The sequence below is a fragment of the Cupressus sempervirens genome, chromosome 4 (assembly GCF_028749045.1).
Source record: "Cupressus sempervirens isolate cs-2001-9-10 chromosome 4, ASM2874904v1, whole genome shotgun sequence".
NCBI lineage: Eukaryota > Viridiplantae > Streptophyta > Pinopsida > Cupressales > Cupressaceae > Cupressus > Cupressus sempervirens.
In genome coordinates, this window is record NC_143121.1 from 393971256 (window position 1) to 393986802 (window position 15547).

The 15547-nt window shown below is 35.7% G+C and overlaps 1 protein-coding gene across 3 annotated transcripts in view; it reads right to left on the reverse strand.

Annotated features, from left to right (window-relative positions):
* Positions 1-7713: 7713 nt before the first annotated feature.
* The window catches only part of LOC149561708 (Peptide chain release factor 1), a 111481-nt gene continuing 103647 nt past the window's right edge, over positions 7714-15547 (reverse strand). For 2 of the 3 annotated variants that reach the window (XM_089825252.1, XM_089825253.1), the window contains exons 10-11: positions 8248-8343; positions 7714-8126 (exon numbers count right to left, since the gene is read on the reverse strand). In XM_089825252.1, the coding sequence (XP_089681378.1) occupies positions 7932-8126; positions 8248-8343 (291 nt within the window). In that variant the 3' untranslated portion in view covers positions 7714-7931. Of the gene's footprint in view, positions 8127-8247; positions 8393-15547 lie in introns of all 3 variants that reach the window. The other variant, XR_016363849.1, reaches the window with a different exon arrangement.

Sequence of the window (15547 nt, forward strand, 5' to 3'; positions counted from 1 at the left end):
GATTTTTTATTCACCCCCTATCCACTCTTCATTAATATTGGACCTTGAATATATTAACATATAAATGTCTCCAAAATGTCAAGGGGGAACAAATAGTAGGATAGATAAAAATGCATGAGTTGCACTTGTAGATGAAGATGTTCAAAGAGGTGAGGTCTTTGTTACAAGAAGAGCCTTGCTAAATGATGAGAAGGAACATGGGAAAGAAAAAAAAAAATGTTTAGCATAATATGTAAGTGTAATGATAACGTGTGCAATGTCAATATAGATGGTGGTAGTTAAAGAAATGATTAATAAATTGAAGTTGCAAAGAAGGAAAAATCCAAACCCCTAGCATATTGCTTCATTGCGGAAGGATCACAAGGCTTTGGTCATTGAACAACGTCTAGCAAAGTTCAAAATTGGAAACTATCATAATAAGACATTATGTGATATTATGCATATCCTTATTTTTCATCTATTGTTATGAAGACCTTAACAATTTGATCACCAAGCAATACATGATAAGCGTGCAAATACATATTCTTTGACAAATGGATGAAGTTTGACAAATACTCAAGCTCTCTAAGGAAATAGAGGAAAGGTATATATAGAAATGGAGTATATCTAGTTTATGGAAGTAAGTTTTTAGAAGGCGTGAAGCATGAAAAAGTGTATTTTTCTTTAATTTCAATAGTTTATAAGAGAAAGTAGAAGATGTACATGTGGAAGTTATAGATTTAATATTGTATCTAATAATGTGTATGATGGATTGCCACCAATAGCAAAGCTTAGTCATCAAACGCACCTGATTCCTAGAGCCAATTTTCCAAATAGGCCAATCCATTAACTAACTCCAATAGAGAGTGAATATTTGAATAGACAAGTACAAAAGTTGTTATAGAAGGAGTTAATTCAAGAGAATTTGATTCTATGTGTGGTATTTACAATACTAGCACCAAAGATAAATGTAGAATGGATTATGTGTAATATTATTGAATTATCAATAAAATTACTATCAAGTATAGGTTTCCCTTTCCAAGGATGGGTAACATAATGGATTCTTTGACTGGAAATGATCTACACTGAGGCTGGTTGGTAAAGGTTGAGCAATTTATCAAGATGTCTATGTTTTATGACAAAAAATTAGGGGAAACAATGACATCATCTAAAAACGAAAAGCTCATACATTATTAGTATATTTTCATTGTTAGAACTTATAGCTTGTGGGATTTCACTATACTTTGATTTCACTGAACAAGTCTATTACGCTTTCTCCCATTAGGATGAAGCTATTGGAATATGCAAATGTGACGACAAACTAGGGATGGGACATCACAACATGTATGGCAATATTTAACAGTCGCATCTCATTTTAAATTTAATCTTCTTCTTTTTCTATTCTTTGATTTTCCATAACAGAAATTGTATCTTCCTCAAGTGAAACCTGAAAGTGTTGATGAAGGCAACAATTTATGAGAAGCCATTAGGTTCTTGATCTCTCTCTATGGAAGGATATCACAATTTATATCACAATTTGGGCACCATGAAATTTATTGGGCAAATAATATTAGCTTCCTTTGAGGTTGGGCATGTTATGCAAAGGGAGTTATGTAGCTAGTGATTTTAATAAATGGTTTGAGGTTCCTCAAAGAACTTGATAGTGAGAAATGTGTTGTTTTAAATATTTTGGTCAGGATTGATATTCTTCCAATTTGTCATTTTACGGAAAAACTAGAATTCAACATCTCTTGGGAGATACCTATTGGTGCTTGCAAGCTTCTGATAGTATTGCAACAAGTGCTAAGATGGTTTGTTGTCATTGGTGAGCTAGCTCATGGATGAAGCCCTCATCATTACCATAGATGGTTTATTGTGATTGATTTGTTGGCACATGGATGAAACCATCATCATTACCATGGTTGTTTTAGATTTAAGAGAAGAAATGCCCCACACTATTAGTGCTACGCTTTCAATTTGGATTTCAAATGGGAGATTTAACCTATCAATAGATGCATTTCATGCCCTAATACCATGTGTCTACCATTGCTCAAATTTTAGTAGGAAGTTAGGATTTTAGTCTACTATTTTCCAATCTAAACTATTCTTTGTCTGGAAGGCTAACATCACTAACTTTAGGCTTCAATCATAGATTGTGTTTTTTGTCACTTAACTACAATGGCAAGTATATCTCATTTTTCTCTATGCTTGTTGCTCTATTTTATAATTATCAAAGTGAACTCAATGCTAATTGGTTGCACTAAAGAAATTAAATCAATCAAATAACAAGCCTCTATAAGATTAAACATATGTCCTTTGGTTTTTCCTTTGGGTTTTCAATGGTATTAAACTCCCTCTTGTTACCTTTTCACACATTACACCATTGCAAATGGGGACCTCCCTTCATTCACTTTCCCTTTTTTAGCTTTGGTTCTTGGTAGTTCCATCTTCAGTCCTTGTTTCTCTTGTTCCAAGTGATGAAATTGCTTAGTTGTGATCCTTTGACAAGAGAATAAGTGGAAACTAGTGGAGAAAGATGTCACAAGGAGATCACGAGAAAGAGAAATCATTAATGTTTTTCACAAATCTGTCAATCTACATATTCAAGGGCAAGGAAAAATGATTTAGGAAGGGCTTGAGACCATATTAGATGAAGTAATGGTAGAGGCAAAAGTCCCCACCAAAGAGGTAGAGCCCCCTACCACACAAACAAGAGTTCCCACTACAGAAAAAGAACTCCCTATCACAGAGGTTGAAAGTCCCACCATGGAAGAGAAAATTAATGAAGCAATGATACAAGGATAAGAACAATAGTAACTTTATGATCACCATGTGCTATCATTCCAAGTTTTTTAAGGGAAGTAATGTAGAGAAGTCATGAGAAAGAAGATGATGTTGTACTAGAGTTGCACAAAATTTTAAACCAAGTCAACAAGCTAGAAGAAAGCGAAAGGCAACGAAATTGTCAATGATCATCAAGGAAGATTCGGGTCGACTCTGCAAATTGGTATACCCACAATGGATAAGGCCAAGGACTAGATCACCCCAAAAGAGTACAATGTGACAACATTTGATCTAGGAAAGGCCACCAAGGAGTAGGTCATTAAAGAATCTGAGGACTCTACCCATGCAATGAAGGAGAAGATGAGAAAGTTGGAAGAAAAATATCAAAAGGTAAAAACTGAAAGCAAGGATTTGTGTGGGTATCTAAATAGTTTATCACATCTAAGGGATAAAAGTGAGACATTCATCTCTCCTTTAGTTCTTCCAATAGAGTCAGTAAAGGGCATTATGGAGATGAGGAGAGTCACCTAAGGTGCAAAGGTTTGGGTGGAAGGCATTCAGGAGGAGGCAGAAAAGTTTGTTGAAGACTTTGCGTGGATGAATAAAAGGGCATTAGCTACCCTCTCAGAGATGCAATGAATAAATGAGTCAATTGTAGACAAATTTCTTGACCAAGATGAGATAATCTAACAATTGCAAGCCTTGATGGAGACTCCTAGGCATATGTTGGCTTATAGTGTAGTAAGGGAAGGACGACCATATGATTTTGCCTGCAATTACAGTGTGTTAGTCATGAAAATTAAAAGTCCAAAGAGGAATTTGTTTGGTTGAGAAAAGTGGTTGGAGACATTCAAAAGGAATCTTCAACACAGTGGTGGCTTAATTTACGCAAAGGATGACAAGACTACAAATAAGCTCAAGGGAAAGTTAGAGGAGTTCTTTCAACCTAACTACTTCTCAAGGGATGACTTTGACAACTTTTCCATATTCTCAAATGGCATGCACACTGCCCAGCATTCAATGCTTGAGTCGGAGAACGATTTTAGTAGATGTGAAAGAGACTGACCATTCTGGAATTCAAACAAGTAGTGCCAAATGCCAGCACAAATGAATTGGAGATAGTGCTGTCCAACTTCCAAGCATTTAGGACAAAAATTAGGCATAGGCTATTTTGGGAAGATGGAGCATTTAAAAGTATAGTAGGCATTTATTTCATCCCACTCTCTTGTTTAATTAGTTTGCACAATGGGCATTTATTACCCAACTAAGAGAGTGGCTTTCTTTTGATTTGTACGTGTGGATTCTCTCACTAATTGTAGATTCTCTTTCTTAGCCATAACCCTAATTAACACTAGGGTGACAAAATTCAGATTGTTCATTTTATTTTGATCCAAGCTTCTTGTTGTAATTTGAGACCTATATAAAGGCCTTACTTAGCAACATTTGTAAAAGACGAAGTTTGGAGATTGTTGCTTATGTACCAGGATAATAAAGTTGTCATTGAAGTTTGGTGATTTCTTGATGTATTTTGGTGCTGGCATGTTTCCCTTGCTCCCTCAGAATAGATTTGTTTTCAAGTACTTAGAGGTATGTGATAGATAATAGTGTTATGGTGAAAATATCTTGCTCATACTTTTGTTCTTAAGTGTAGTGTAAGGTTGGATCTAAGCCAGTATGTGGATGTTTTACTTCTATCTTTGATGCAAATTATACATTTTGACAGTGTTCAATGGAATATGAAAATCATTTGCACAACCCTTAAAGATTGTGGTAGCTTTGTGTAGTTGTTGAATTTACAAAACAAAGTTTTGTAGAATTCTTCTTAGCAATATTCATCATTCAAGTTCTTAGGATTAGTCCCAAACCCTACTCTCATTTACCTTCTGCATATTACGAAAAGATCAAAAAGTACTCTCATTGCAATATCATTTGAAACCTCCCACAGCTATATTGTTCTAGCTCAACTGGAGGAATATATCGTCCCCTCTAGATACAGCCTACATAGTCACAATGCCTTGGAGAACAGGAGGACGAAAAAACAAGGGAACAGAGGGGCCTTAATTCTAGTATAGTAAGGGGACAGTGGTGGAGGACAAGAGGGGTTGTATATACTATACATATGATACAATGTTTGTTATGAAAATATGTATTACAATATAAGATATAAAGATGTAAAAGAGTAAATACTTGAACAATGCATAGAATTGGAACATCAAACATTGAACATAAAAAGTCAAATAAAAAAATAGTCAACATCAGGAGGTCCCCCCATCCTCAGCAGAAGTGGTGGAATTTGGTGGTGTCGCTAGGGGCAGGGGAATGGAGTCCCCAAGTCCCTGGTGCATCCTTGTCTCCAAAATGTGGGGTGAACGGGGGAGGGTGGGAGGGCACATCTGCGTGTAACTATGGATACAACATATCACATTTACCATTGAGCCTATGCAACCTAGAAGAAACATTGGAAATTACTTGTGTGATCTTGCATGGAATTTTGATCAAGAGAGGATAAGATACTCCAATATTTTATTCTATGGTTAATATGGTCATAAAACAACATCAACACTCCCTACATTCAACAATGTGTATGGCTCTCACTACTCCCATTCAAAATGCGGATGATCCCGCCCACCGTTTGCCTACTGCTACTGCGATTGCTCACCATGCTCCTGCTACTACTTGTGAGAGGTTTTATCTTGCATCTCCTAGTGGGTCTACTCAGACGACTTAGATGACCCTCTGTGGGTCTCGGGTTGCTGCAGGGAGATCTACAATATCTTATGCAAATGTGGTTGCTTTTGAGGCAGGCCTTGGTGGTCCTTTGGTTGGGCGAGAGGGACTCCGTTCGGCTGTGCCTGTCTCTGTAAGCAGCCCCATTGTGATTTTTGTAGATTCAAAAACTATTGATGAGATTTCCAAATATGTGAAGGATTACTCTTCTACTGCTATTATTTTTCGTTTTAGTGGTTTCTGGCCCTCTCTTCCAGATTTACATGCTTGGATTTCTAAACATTGGGAATCAATCATTACTAATTTAGTTCATATTTACCATGTGCCAAGGGAATCTTTATTGTGAAATTTGCAAATGTTGCAAATAGGAAAACCATTCTATGTAGTTGTTTCTCATGGGAGGAGAGGTTCCCCCTTATGGCCAAACCTTGGTATCAAGAATTTGATCCAACTACTGAATCCTTTAATAAGATACCTTTATGGGTAAGATTGTTGAATCTTCCCCTTCACTTTTGGCTAGATTCAGTCTTAGAGGCTATGGGGGAGGCCATTGGGGATTTCTAGATGGTTCATTTAGAGTCTTCTAATGTGTATAAGATGACATATGCTTGCATTCTTGTGGAGATTGATGTTTCCAAGGGTCTCCTTGAATAGATTACTTTGGCTTCTCCAAATGGTTCTTGGACCCAGATTCTTGATTATGCGGGTATTCCTTTCAAGTGCAAGAAATGGCATAAGACCGGTCATCTTGTTGCACGGTGTTCCTCTGATAAGGTTAGATCGAAGAAATCACCTTCTTGGTGGTTGGTGGTTTCGGACCATCACTATACGGTTCAGAAAGTTTCCAAGGAAGGGGATGGGGTGGATAGCTCATCTCAAAATGATCCTTCTTTGGCAGATGATTCTATTGTTGTCTTTGATGCTACGGATGTTGTCTCTAAGGAGGTTTTGGTTCAGAATGTTAATGTTGTCCCTTCTTTTGCTGCTGACTCTATCCAAAACATTGTTGTTGGTGCTGATTCAGCTATCTTTTCTCCTACTTCTACGAGGATTTTGGGGGTTAGCAGTGGTGCTACCCCTTTCCCCTTTTGGATACTCTTGCGGTCTACCCTAATTCTTCAGGTTTATCTCTAGATTGGCAGATGGTTGCTGAAAAGGTGGATGATGGATGGACATCAGTTAAAGGGGGGAAAAAAAGCCAAATCCTCCAAACCTTCCTTTGATATGTCTTTACATTCTCAAAAGATTGAACCAAAATGCAAATCTTGATGGTCTTTTGTTTTTTCTGAGCTGGTTTTTAGGCCTCTTGTGGGGAAAATATAGTGTGTCTCTAGTTTGTCGGGTGGTGTTCCACAGTTGTATTAAGATACTTCATTGATATATCTTTCTTGTCTCTTTGTACAAGGTTCCAAGTCCTTTCAAAACCTATTTTTACTTAATCAAAACACTCCCCACATATGATGATTTTGCAATCTAGATTATTGTTTGGCATATTTGTAGTTGAGGAGTTCTCTATGCTAGTTATGTTTCAAGGAAGAAATATATACATTTTATATATATATATATTCTTAGAACTTTCTATGTAATAACTTTGTAGTCATCCCCTAAAAGCTGAAGTTATAGTGATATGCCTGGCTGGATACTACTGGATCAGGGCTTTTTTCCTGTATTGAGGACTATCATATGTTTACTGCCATAATCCCCCACCATTTAAATTTAAGTGGGAAGGATGCCCCTTGTGGTCCGCAAAAGAATGCCCTATCAACCTTCTCCATGTTTAAAATTTCATAGAAAAGCATTTATTGCAAGTGCCAATAACCTTGAACAACTACATCAGATTTCTTCATGCTTGGAGGTGCTTGCTTTGTAGTATTCTGATTCTATGGATTGTTGGTTTTTTCGGTCCAGCCCTGTCTCACCATACATTCCCTAGTCTAGTTCCATGGTTGAAACTAAATGTTTCCTCTTCTAAAGGGCTTATAGAGAATCTGGTCACATAGATCTGCCTCTGAATGAGGGAAGTGTCTGTTTGGGGCCCTCGATTTTGTTTTTCTCATTACTATCTACAGATATAGGCGATTTACTGACAGAAGTGAACGTATCAAATTATTTGTGTGCTTGAAGACATCAAATGGGTTTCCAGGAGATTTATTTACTATATTTTCCTATATATTAAAGACTATTTCCACATCCTCAATTTCTGAGTCTCCAAGGACAGAAATAGAAATGATAAGACTATAGTTGATGCCTTTATTAACATAACATCAAAAGGTAACTGATTAAAGAGTAAATATTTAGTGATACAATAAATGCTACAGAAACTTTAAAATGGGGAATTGTACAAGCTAATGCCAAGCAATTGATTTGATCCTCAAGAAATTGCTGGATCTATTGAAAATTGTAGCCTGGTGATGATATTTCTGAGAAGAATTTACCAAGTGTCAAGACGTATCAGTAAAAGATGCAATTGCATCCATTTCCTGTTTTAAAACAAGAGCATCAACAAAATTATCCAAGCCTTCACCCTGCATTATATCTTCAATAGAATGATGAGTTATCCCAACTCGGTGATCTGTTACACGGCCCTGAGGAAAATTATATGTTCGAATCCTTTCTGACCTGTCGCCACTACCAATCTGTTGACATGAATGATTTCAAAATAAATGCGGATGACAATGACCTTGTTAAAGGAAGAAAAAAACCCAGAATAAAGCACATTGAATTTAAAAGCCATATAATTAAAATAAGTCAGCTTACTTGATCTGATCGCAGCTTAGACCGGCTTGCATGAAGTCTCTGTCTTTCCAGTTCATATAACTTTGCACGTAGAACTTTCAATGCTTTAGCTTTGTTCTGACAAGATCATGACAAAAAAAGAGTATCAGTACTTGGGCCCCTGGTCCTGCAATAACATGCATTAGATACGTAAGTTTCCCGTATGCATTAGATACATAACTTTCCTATATGCATACAGAGTTAAAAATTAAAATAGACGCTATTCAGCCTCAGCTAAAACCTGTTATGTAGAATAGATTTGTTTATATAAAATGTGAAAAGAAACTGAAAAAAGAATTGATGTTGTAATTTTCAGTTTTCTGCCTTAATTTAAAGTTTTGTCTTAACCAAAAAGAAAGCTTCCTAAAGCTCATCATAGGCCAAATAATGCATTTAATTAGAATTTTTGCTTGCTCAAGGGTTTTGGAAAAAAAAAAACAATCATATATGCTCGTTGCTTTATCCTTGACATGGCTAGCAAAGATTTCAGTTAAGATCGACCTCAACAAAGCAATTGCAAGCTAGCCAAACATGGCAAAGATGATCTTGCACAAGTGATAAAAATAGAAATTCAAATAACCAAGGTAGGAATGGTCTTTCCTCTCTTTGATAGTCAAATAAATTGATCTCTAATCAATGTCCTTATCAACTAGCTTGTACAAATTGTTGGAGTCAAATTGAGTGTTAATTCATTTCAGAGTCCATCAATCTTGATTCAGTAAGTTTATAGATGATGATAAACAAGGGTGGTTCAACAAACCTTTTTAGGGCTTACATGCTCCACAGGCTTAGGTTACAAGCCATCACATGTGGCCTTCTGATTCACTTGACCCCAAAATGATGTGAGGGCTCGTCTGACATCTGATCCCATCCCTTTGAATGAAGTTGGTCAGAACATTGTTGATGAAAAGATTGTTTTTGTTGCTGAAAATTTGTAGTACATACTACTGCTACAACACCTATTTTTGTTCCTTTCTCTCATCAAAATGGGCAGTCTCTGTCATCCTTAGATCCAATAGGATGACCAAAACTTAAAGTAGAATTGGGAATCGGAGGGAATGTAACATACACCAAATTAGAGATGATTCCTTATGCCATGAGCCTACACAGGATATTTTGTTTGTTTCAATCGCAGATGAGGTAGATAAACTAGTAAACAAAAATGGTATAATGGTCAGTGTTTTCTGATACTCGTACACTCTCATATGAGTTGATGTATTAACAGACTATTATGATTCTCTGTATTTATTATGTCTCTGTTTTGATGTATTAGAATGCATTGTAATATTTTTGGGCACTACATATGTTTATATATGCTTGTTTCATCCAACAGACTGTTTGAGATTCAATGGATAGATTTCTAGAGATTGTGTTGGACATTATGTAACAACCTCTTCAAAATGTAGTAGTTTGAAAGTGGGTCTATCTCCTCGTTTCATCATATGCAAAATATGATGAATTTCTCATGTACGAGGCTTCATATTTTTCCAATATATTGTTTAATTTATTATAAACTACTAAATGATTTTTTGTTAAAACAGATAGGGTATATGGGGGGTAATATGTTACTTGTTTGAAAGGTATGGATGATGATGTGCTTTTCTGCTTTTATACTTTGCCTTTTGTGGTCAAGTGTTATAGACACTTGCAAATAGAAATGATGTAACCAATGCCAGCTAGAAGTCTTTAACCTTTAGCTTTATCAGCCAACTTTATTTTATATGTTTATATCTTAATATGAATTTCAAACTTCCTAAGATGTCCTAAGGCTGCAATGTATGTATCTCTAGATTTTGAAGGCAGCATTCTAGTTTGGCCTCCTTTGGGTCATAGTGAGCCTATGCCCAATTTTGAACATTTTAGAGTATCAATATCCACATTTTGTGGTCATTGGAAGTCAGCCTAAATGTATAAAATACCCTGAAAAGCCTACATAAGGCAATCGTTCATCATTTGCAATCTAAGAATACTCAAGCTATCATTCCAATTTAGAGCCCTAATTCCTCCTTCAAGAGCAGATCTAAGTACAAGGAGCATCAAGCAACAACTTATCTTCAAGTATGCTTTCATGATGATACACTTATCTAACTTACCTAATGAACATCACACTGTCACCATTATTGTCACAAACCCTTAATTGATGTTATAGAAAGAATTAATACCAGTACACTTATTTAAATGTCGTGTAATTAGTGCACATACAAATTTATTATTCTAAGTTGCCCAAAATAATTTATTTAGACATAATCAGTTATCCAAATAAACTACTAATATGAGAAACAACAATTATCTGATAATATATTATATGAAACAATTTTTTAATTAATTAATAAATAATTATAACCAAGTATATTACTAAAATAATTAAAAACGTGAATTAATAATAATAGAAATTATTACCAATAATAATTTAGTAACAAGTAATATTTAAATTAACCCATCGATAGAATGGAATTATCCAAACTTTAATTTAAACTAAACTATGTAAGGGGTTACAACCCATTTCCCCAACGGACACAATAAATATATATATAAATATTTAAAAAGGCAAAGCAAGGAAGGGACATTGAAAATTAAGTGAAAAGCAAAAAGTTCATAAACTAGTTAAAACCCACAGACATGGGAAGAATATCAAAAACCCAAACAGAATTTACATTGAGCCAAGTATGGGTGAAAAGGTGGCAGCAAGAAAAGACAAGAATTTAGTCCTTCTATGGGATACATGGTGCATAGGTGGAAAAAGATTCAAATACGATTAGAGGTACATATTTTCTAGCCTCTCTCTTTATAAGACTTCCACATGAATATGTTTAAAAGAGAAATAATGTTCTTAAGGATTAATTTCATAAAGCAACATAAGTAACATTATAAAAGGGAGTTACTCACTTTAATATACAGAATTTAATAAACGATAATAATAATTGTAAGAAATATGTACTTATGCATATAGTAATGTTTTAATATTTACATTTATAGTTACAAGTTATATATATATAATTGGGAAATTTTCTTTAGAATATTTTTTTGAACAAATAGGTCTTTATCATTATAATTTGTATATACAAATTGAAAGATAATAAAATCAAATATATGGATGGGTGTAATGAATATATATATATATATATATATATATATATATATATATATATATATATATATATCATCAAATTCTAAAACTTGTAAATCTATTGAAATCACATTTGAATAGACATGAGTGTTGACATTACACGCAAGTTTGTTATTAGTGACACACTTATTCAAACACATAGTATCTACCGAGCTTATTGTACAGTTAACAATGTTAACCAAACATTTCAGGCTTTACCGAGTTCAAGGAACAGTAGTCAGTTTGCGCCGAGCAGTTTCTACCATAATGGTGATTAGCAGTGTAAACCAAGCTTAATTAGGTTTACTGAGTTCCTTAGTGCAAACCAAGTTGTGTATTGCTTACCGAGTTCGTAGTTACAGTGATGTGAATCCAGTGTTGACCAAGCCACTTAGTGTTAACCAAGTGGTTCAATCTATACCAAGCTCGTTGTGATAGCATTGATCGAGCTATGCAATGTTAACCAAGTGATTCAGTTTATATGTCGAGTTTCATAGTATTCACCAAGTCACCAGTGCAAACCAAGTTCAGACTACTTGGAAGTGATTAATATGGGCCGAGCTTCTACATCTACCGAGTGCATGATGATGTCAAGCATTGACAATGGATGCCAAGTACCAGAACCCCACCGAGCTAGTCTTCAGAACCCGAGTTCCTACAATTGGGCTGACTTTGTGTATTTTGCGTAAACTTGTATTGTAGCCGACTTTGATGATTTGTAAATTGGATTGGTATATATGTAATGTATTGTATCACATCCAAATTATGGAACGAATGTAAGTATGTAACAACCAAAGAAAAGCAAAAGTGCGAAATACAAAGGCTACAACAGTATAAGGAGCAGCAAAGATTTATCTATCACAGCAAGGTGATCATCACACTCAAAGGAATCTCATTCAACAAACCAAGTTGTAGATCAGAGATCAGCCACTGTTTCATCCTAACATGTGGATCAATTAAATCCTTGCACAAGGTACACTTAACAGTCTTTTGTAAATCTCTTTACCGTGTGCATACTTCATTGTATATTTGTAAATTCCTTTGTAAGGTGGACCTAGCAGTCCTTATTGCTCCTAACAGGGCAAATCATCAGAAGTGATCATTGTAAGTCTTAATAGGCCAACTTTATACTGCAGTACTAAATCTTGTGGGTATCATCCCCACCCTAGTTTTACTTTCTATTTGGAAGGTTTTTGGGTCACCATATTGTGTGTCAAAGTGTTATGCATGTTTTAATGCTTTCAGTTTCTTATGCATGGAATTAGATCAGAATTCACATGAAGGATTAATTGGTAAATAAAGATTAAGTTTTATAAGTTACTAATTCACCCCTCCCCTCTCGGTAACTTAGCCTATCATATATATTTCCAACAATTGATATTAGAGCTTTGTGGTTCTCAAGAAAGAAGTTTAACAGTTTGAGCAAAGATCAGAGGCTATGGAGCTATTCAGACTTGACAAGGCTGTTGAAAATGAAAAGTTGGATTTGGAATTGGCTTTTGGACAACTCAAGAAAGCAAAGGAGCAACTCTCTCAATCCTTGAAAACAAGAAAAAATCTTGCAATCAAGATTAATGACACACTCTACATTGAAGAAAGAATTGAAGACATCCATTCAAAAAGCAATTCAAATGAAGCTAATGAGGCAATCAAAGAACTATTGAAAAAGAATGGTACACTTCAAGAAGAAGAAAGTTGAGAAGAGAACAAGAAATTCAGTCAGTAAGATTGTGTGAAATCATGGAAGAGAAAAATAAGATAAAAGAAGAGACAGAAGGAAAGAACAATAAAATTCAGCACCTATCCCTTCAACAGACAAACTTCATTGATCAGCTCACCAACGCAAATGAAGATATCGTGAATCTAAGATCAGAAAATGAAAGATTGCAAAATGACCAAAACACAAAAAGGGAAACTAATGAAAGGATGATGAAATCTCAAATAGACATGGATCAACTAAAAGAACAAATCCAATACAGTCAAAAAGGAAAAGTAGGAATTGGATATACAGAAGAAGGTGAATCATCGAAGCAAGGAGCTCAAAAGAATCGAAGACCTACTTGCAGTCACTGTGGTAAGATAGGTCATACATCAAACAAATGTTGGAGCAATGGGAAGGCTAAACTCAATGGAAAATGCTACAATTGCAATCAGTATAGTCATAGAGCTAATGAATGCAAAGAGAAACCTAAAATTGAAGGCAAATGTCACAAATGTTAGAAGCATGGGCACAAATCTTCTGAATGCAAAACTAAGATATTGAACTCAACAGAACAGATTGTAAAAGCTATATTTGGTTGGGACTATAACACTTGGTGCAAATGTCATTACTGTGGAGAATTTGGACACATTGGAATGAATTGTGTAAAACATCACATGAGGACAAGGGACACCATCAGAAGATGTTTTATTTGTACAGAACTTGGTCATCTTGCCAAGAACTGTATGAATACTGGAAGAATTGAAGATGAAAAGAAAGCCAAGGCTGATAACATCAGAAAGCAGATGAGACAGCAATGGATTCCAAAATCTTCTGAAAATGCAAGTTCGAGCAATGAAGCAATTGTCACTCAAGAATAGGGTGACTCAAGCATTTCCACTTGATCTCCCGCAAGGAGAACTGGAACTAGGATTCTGAAGAAAACATTTCACATCAATTCCAATCAGCAGAATGAAAGATCCATATCAGCATTCAAGATGCAAAGAGATCACCGAGCATTCAAGAAGATCTCAGTCATTACCAAGTAAGGTCGGATTACAAATCCTACCGAGCAAGGTCGGGAGTAACTCATTATTCTGTAGAAACCGAGTCGTGGATGTTCCTATCGAGCATTCAATGCAGGCCGAGTGGAAGACAGTTTGTCATTTGAGCGAACGATCGTACCAACCATTTATGGCGATCGAAAGGAGAAATTTGATAAAAAGGCGAAATCAATTCATTTGTCACTGCGAATTTTTAAAAGCTATCTGTTCAGAGTGATTTTTAGTGCATCCAAGTGATCCAATCGAATTACTATTAAAGATTTTCAAGTCTTTGCAAACCCTACCGAGCAATGGCATCCTCTAGTAGCAAGACTGAGAAAGGGTCAGAGATGTTAGTTTGAGGCGTGGAATGGAAGGCACCAGACTTCAAGCTAAGTCCGGCTGTCATGAAAACCCTAGATCCAAGCAGAGCACAATCTCAAATTCCATCCAAGGTACTATTGATTAATGATATTCGTTCGCATTTTCAATGTGCTATTCAAGATATTGGAACCCTGGAAATGGATGAAACCTTGGACAAGCTACGTGTGAATGGCGTGTTAAAACCGGAACATCAACACCTTGAAGTGAAAGGTTTGACTCCCATTCCTCACATGCCACGAGACTTCCAAATTAAATGGATAATATTTATTCTAAACCATGTGCATAATGGTCAGTTGTGGTTGGAGCAACCTATTGTGATAATGAAGAAAATGATTCATCAGATCACAGGTCTCCCAATGCTAACCAAGGCAAAGACGACCAAAACCCTAGGTCGAGTCGAGCTAGAAAAGAAAACCCTAGCCAAGTGGGATGGAAGGGGAATGAAGATCAGCTGTGTTACAGATATGGAATTGAAGTTCAAAATGCATATCATTGCACATAAAATATACAACTCGAGCAGACTCAACAGTGTATCATGTGAAGTTGTGGATCTTGCATACAAAGTGGTCAAGAATAATATTTCACTTGACCTTGCCGAGTTGATGCTGAATCAGTTCAACAAAAATATGGAGAGCATACGAACTTCAAAGAACAATCCTTGTAAGTTCGGTTCACTCTTAACTTATCTATTTTTCTATGTGCAAAAATTCTTCCCATCCAAAGGTATAGTCATATGGAGGAAGGATCTACCTGTTCTTTACCAAATTAATGAATATATATCAGAAATGGGAGAAAACTATGTTAGCATTATGGACAATTACTTTGATGCATTTAAGGAAAAGATGAATAACAGATTCAAGATACCCAAGAAACTTGTTAATGACTACAAAGATGATATTTGTTTCATGGTTGATAGTGATAAAGTGTATATACAAGCAGTAAGATTGAGAATCGTATGGGTCAAGCCTCTAGGTTATGAGGTTAACATTGATGAAACTAAGAACATTATTGAGGCACTGTTAAATGAGCCTGTTGACACAAAAGCTGCAT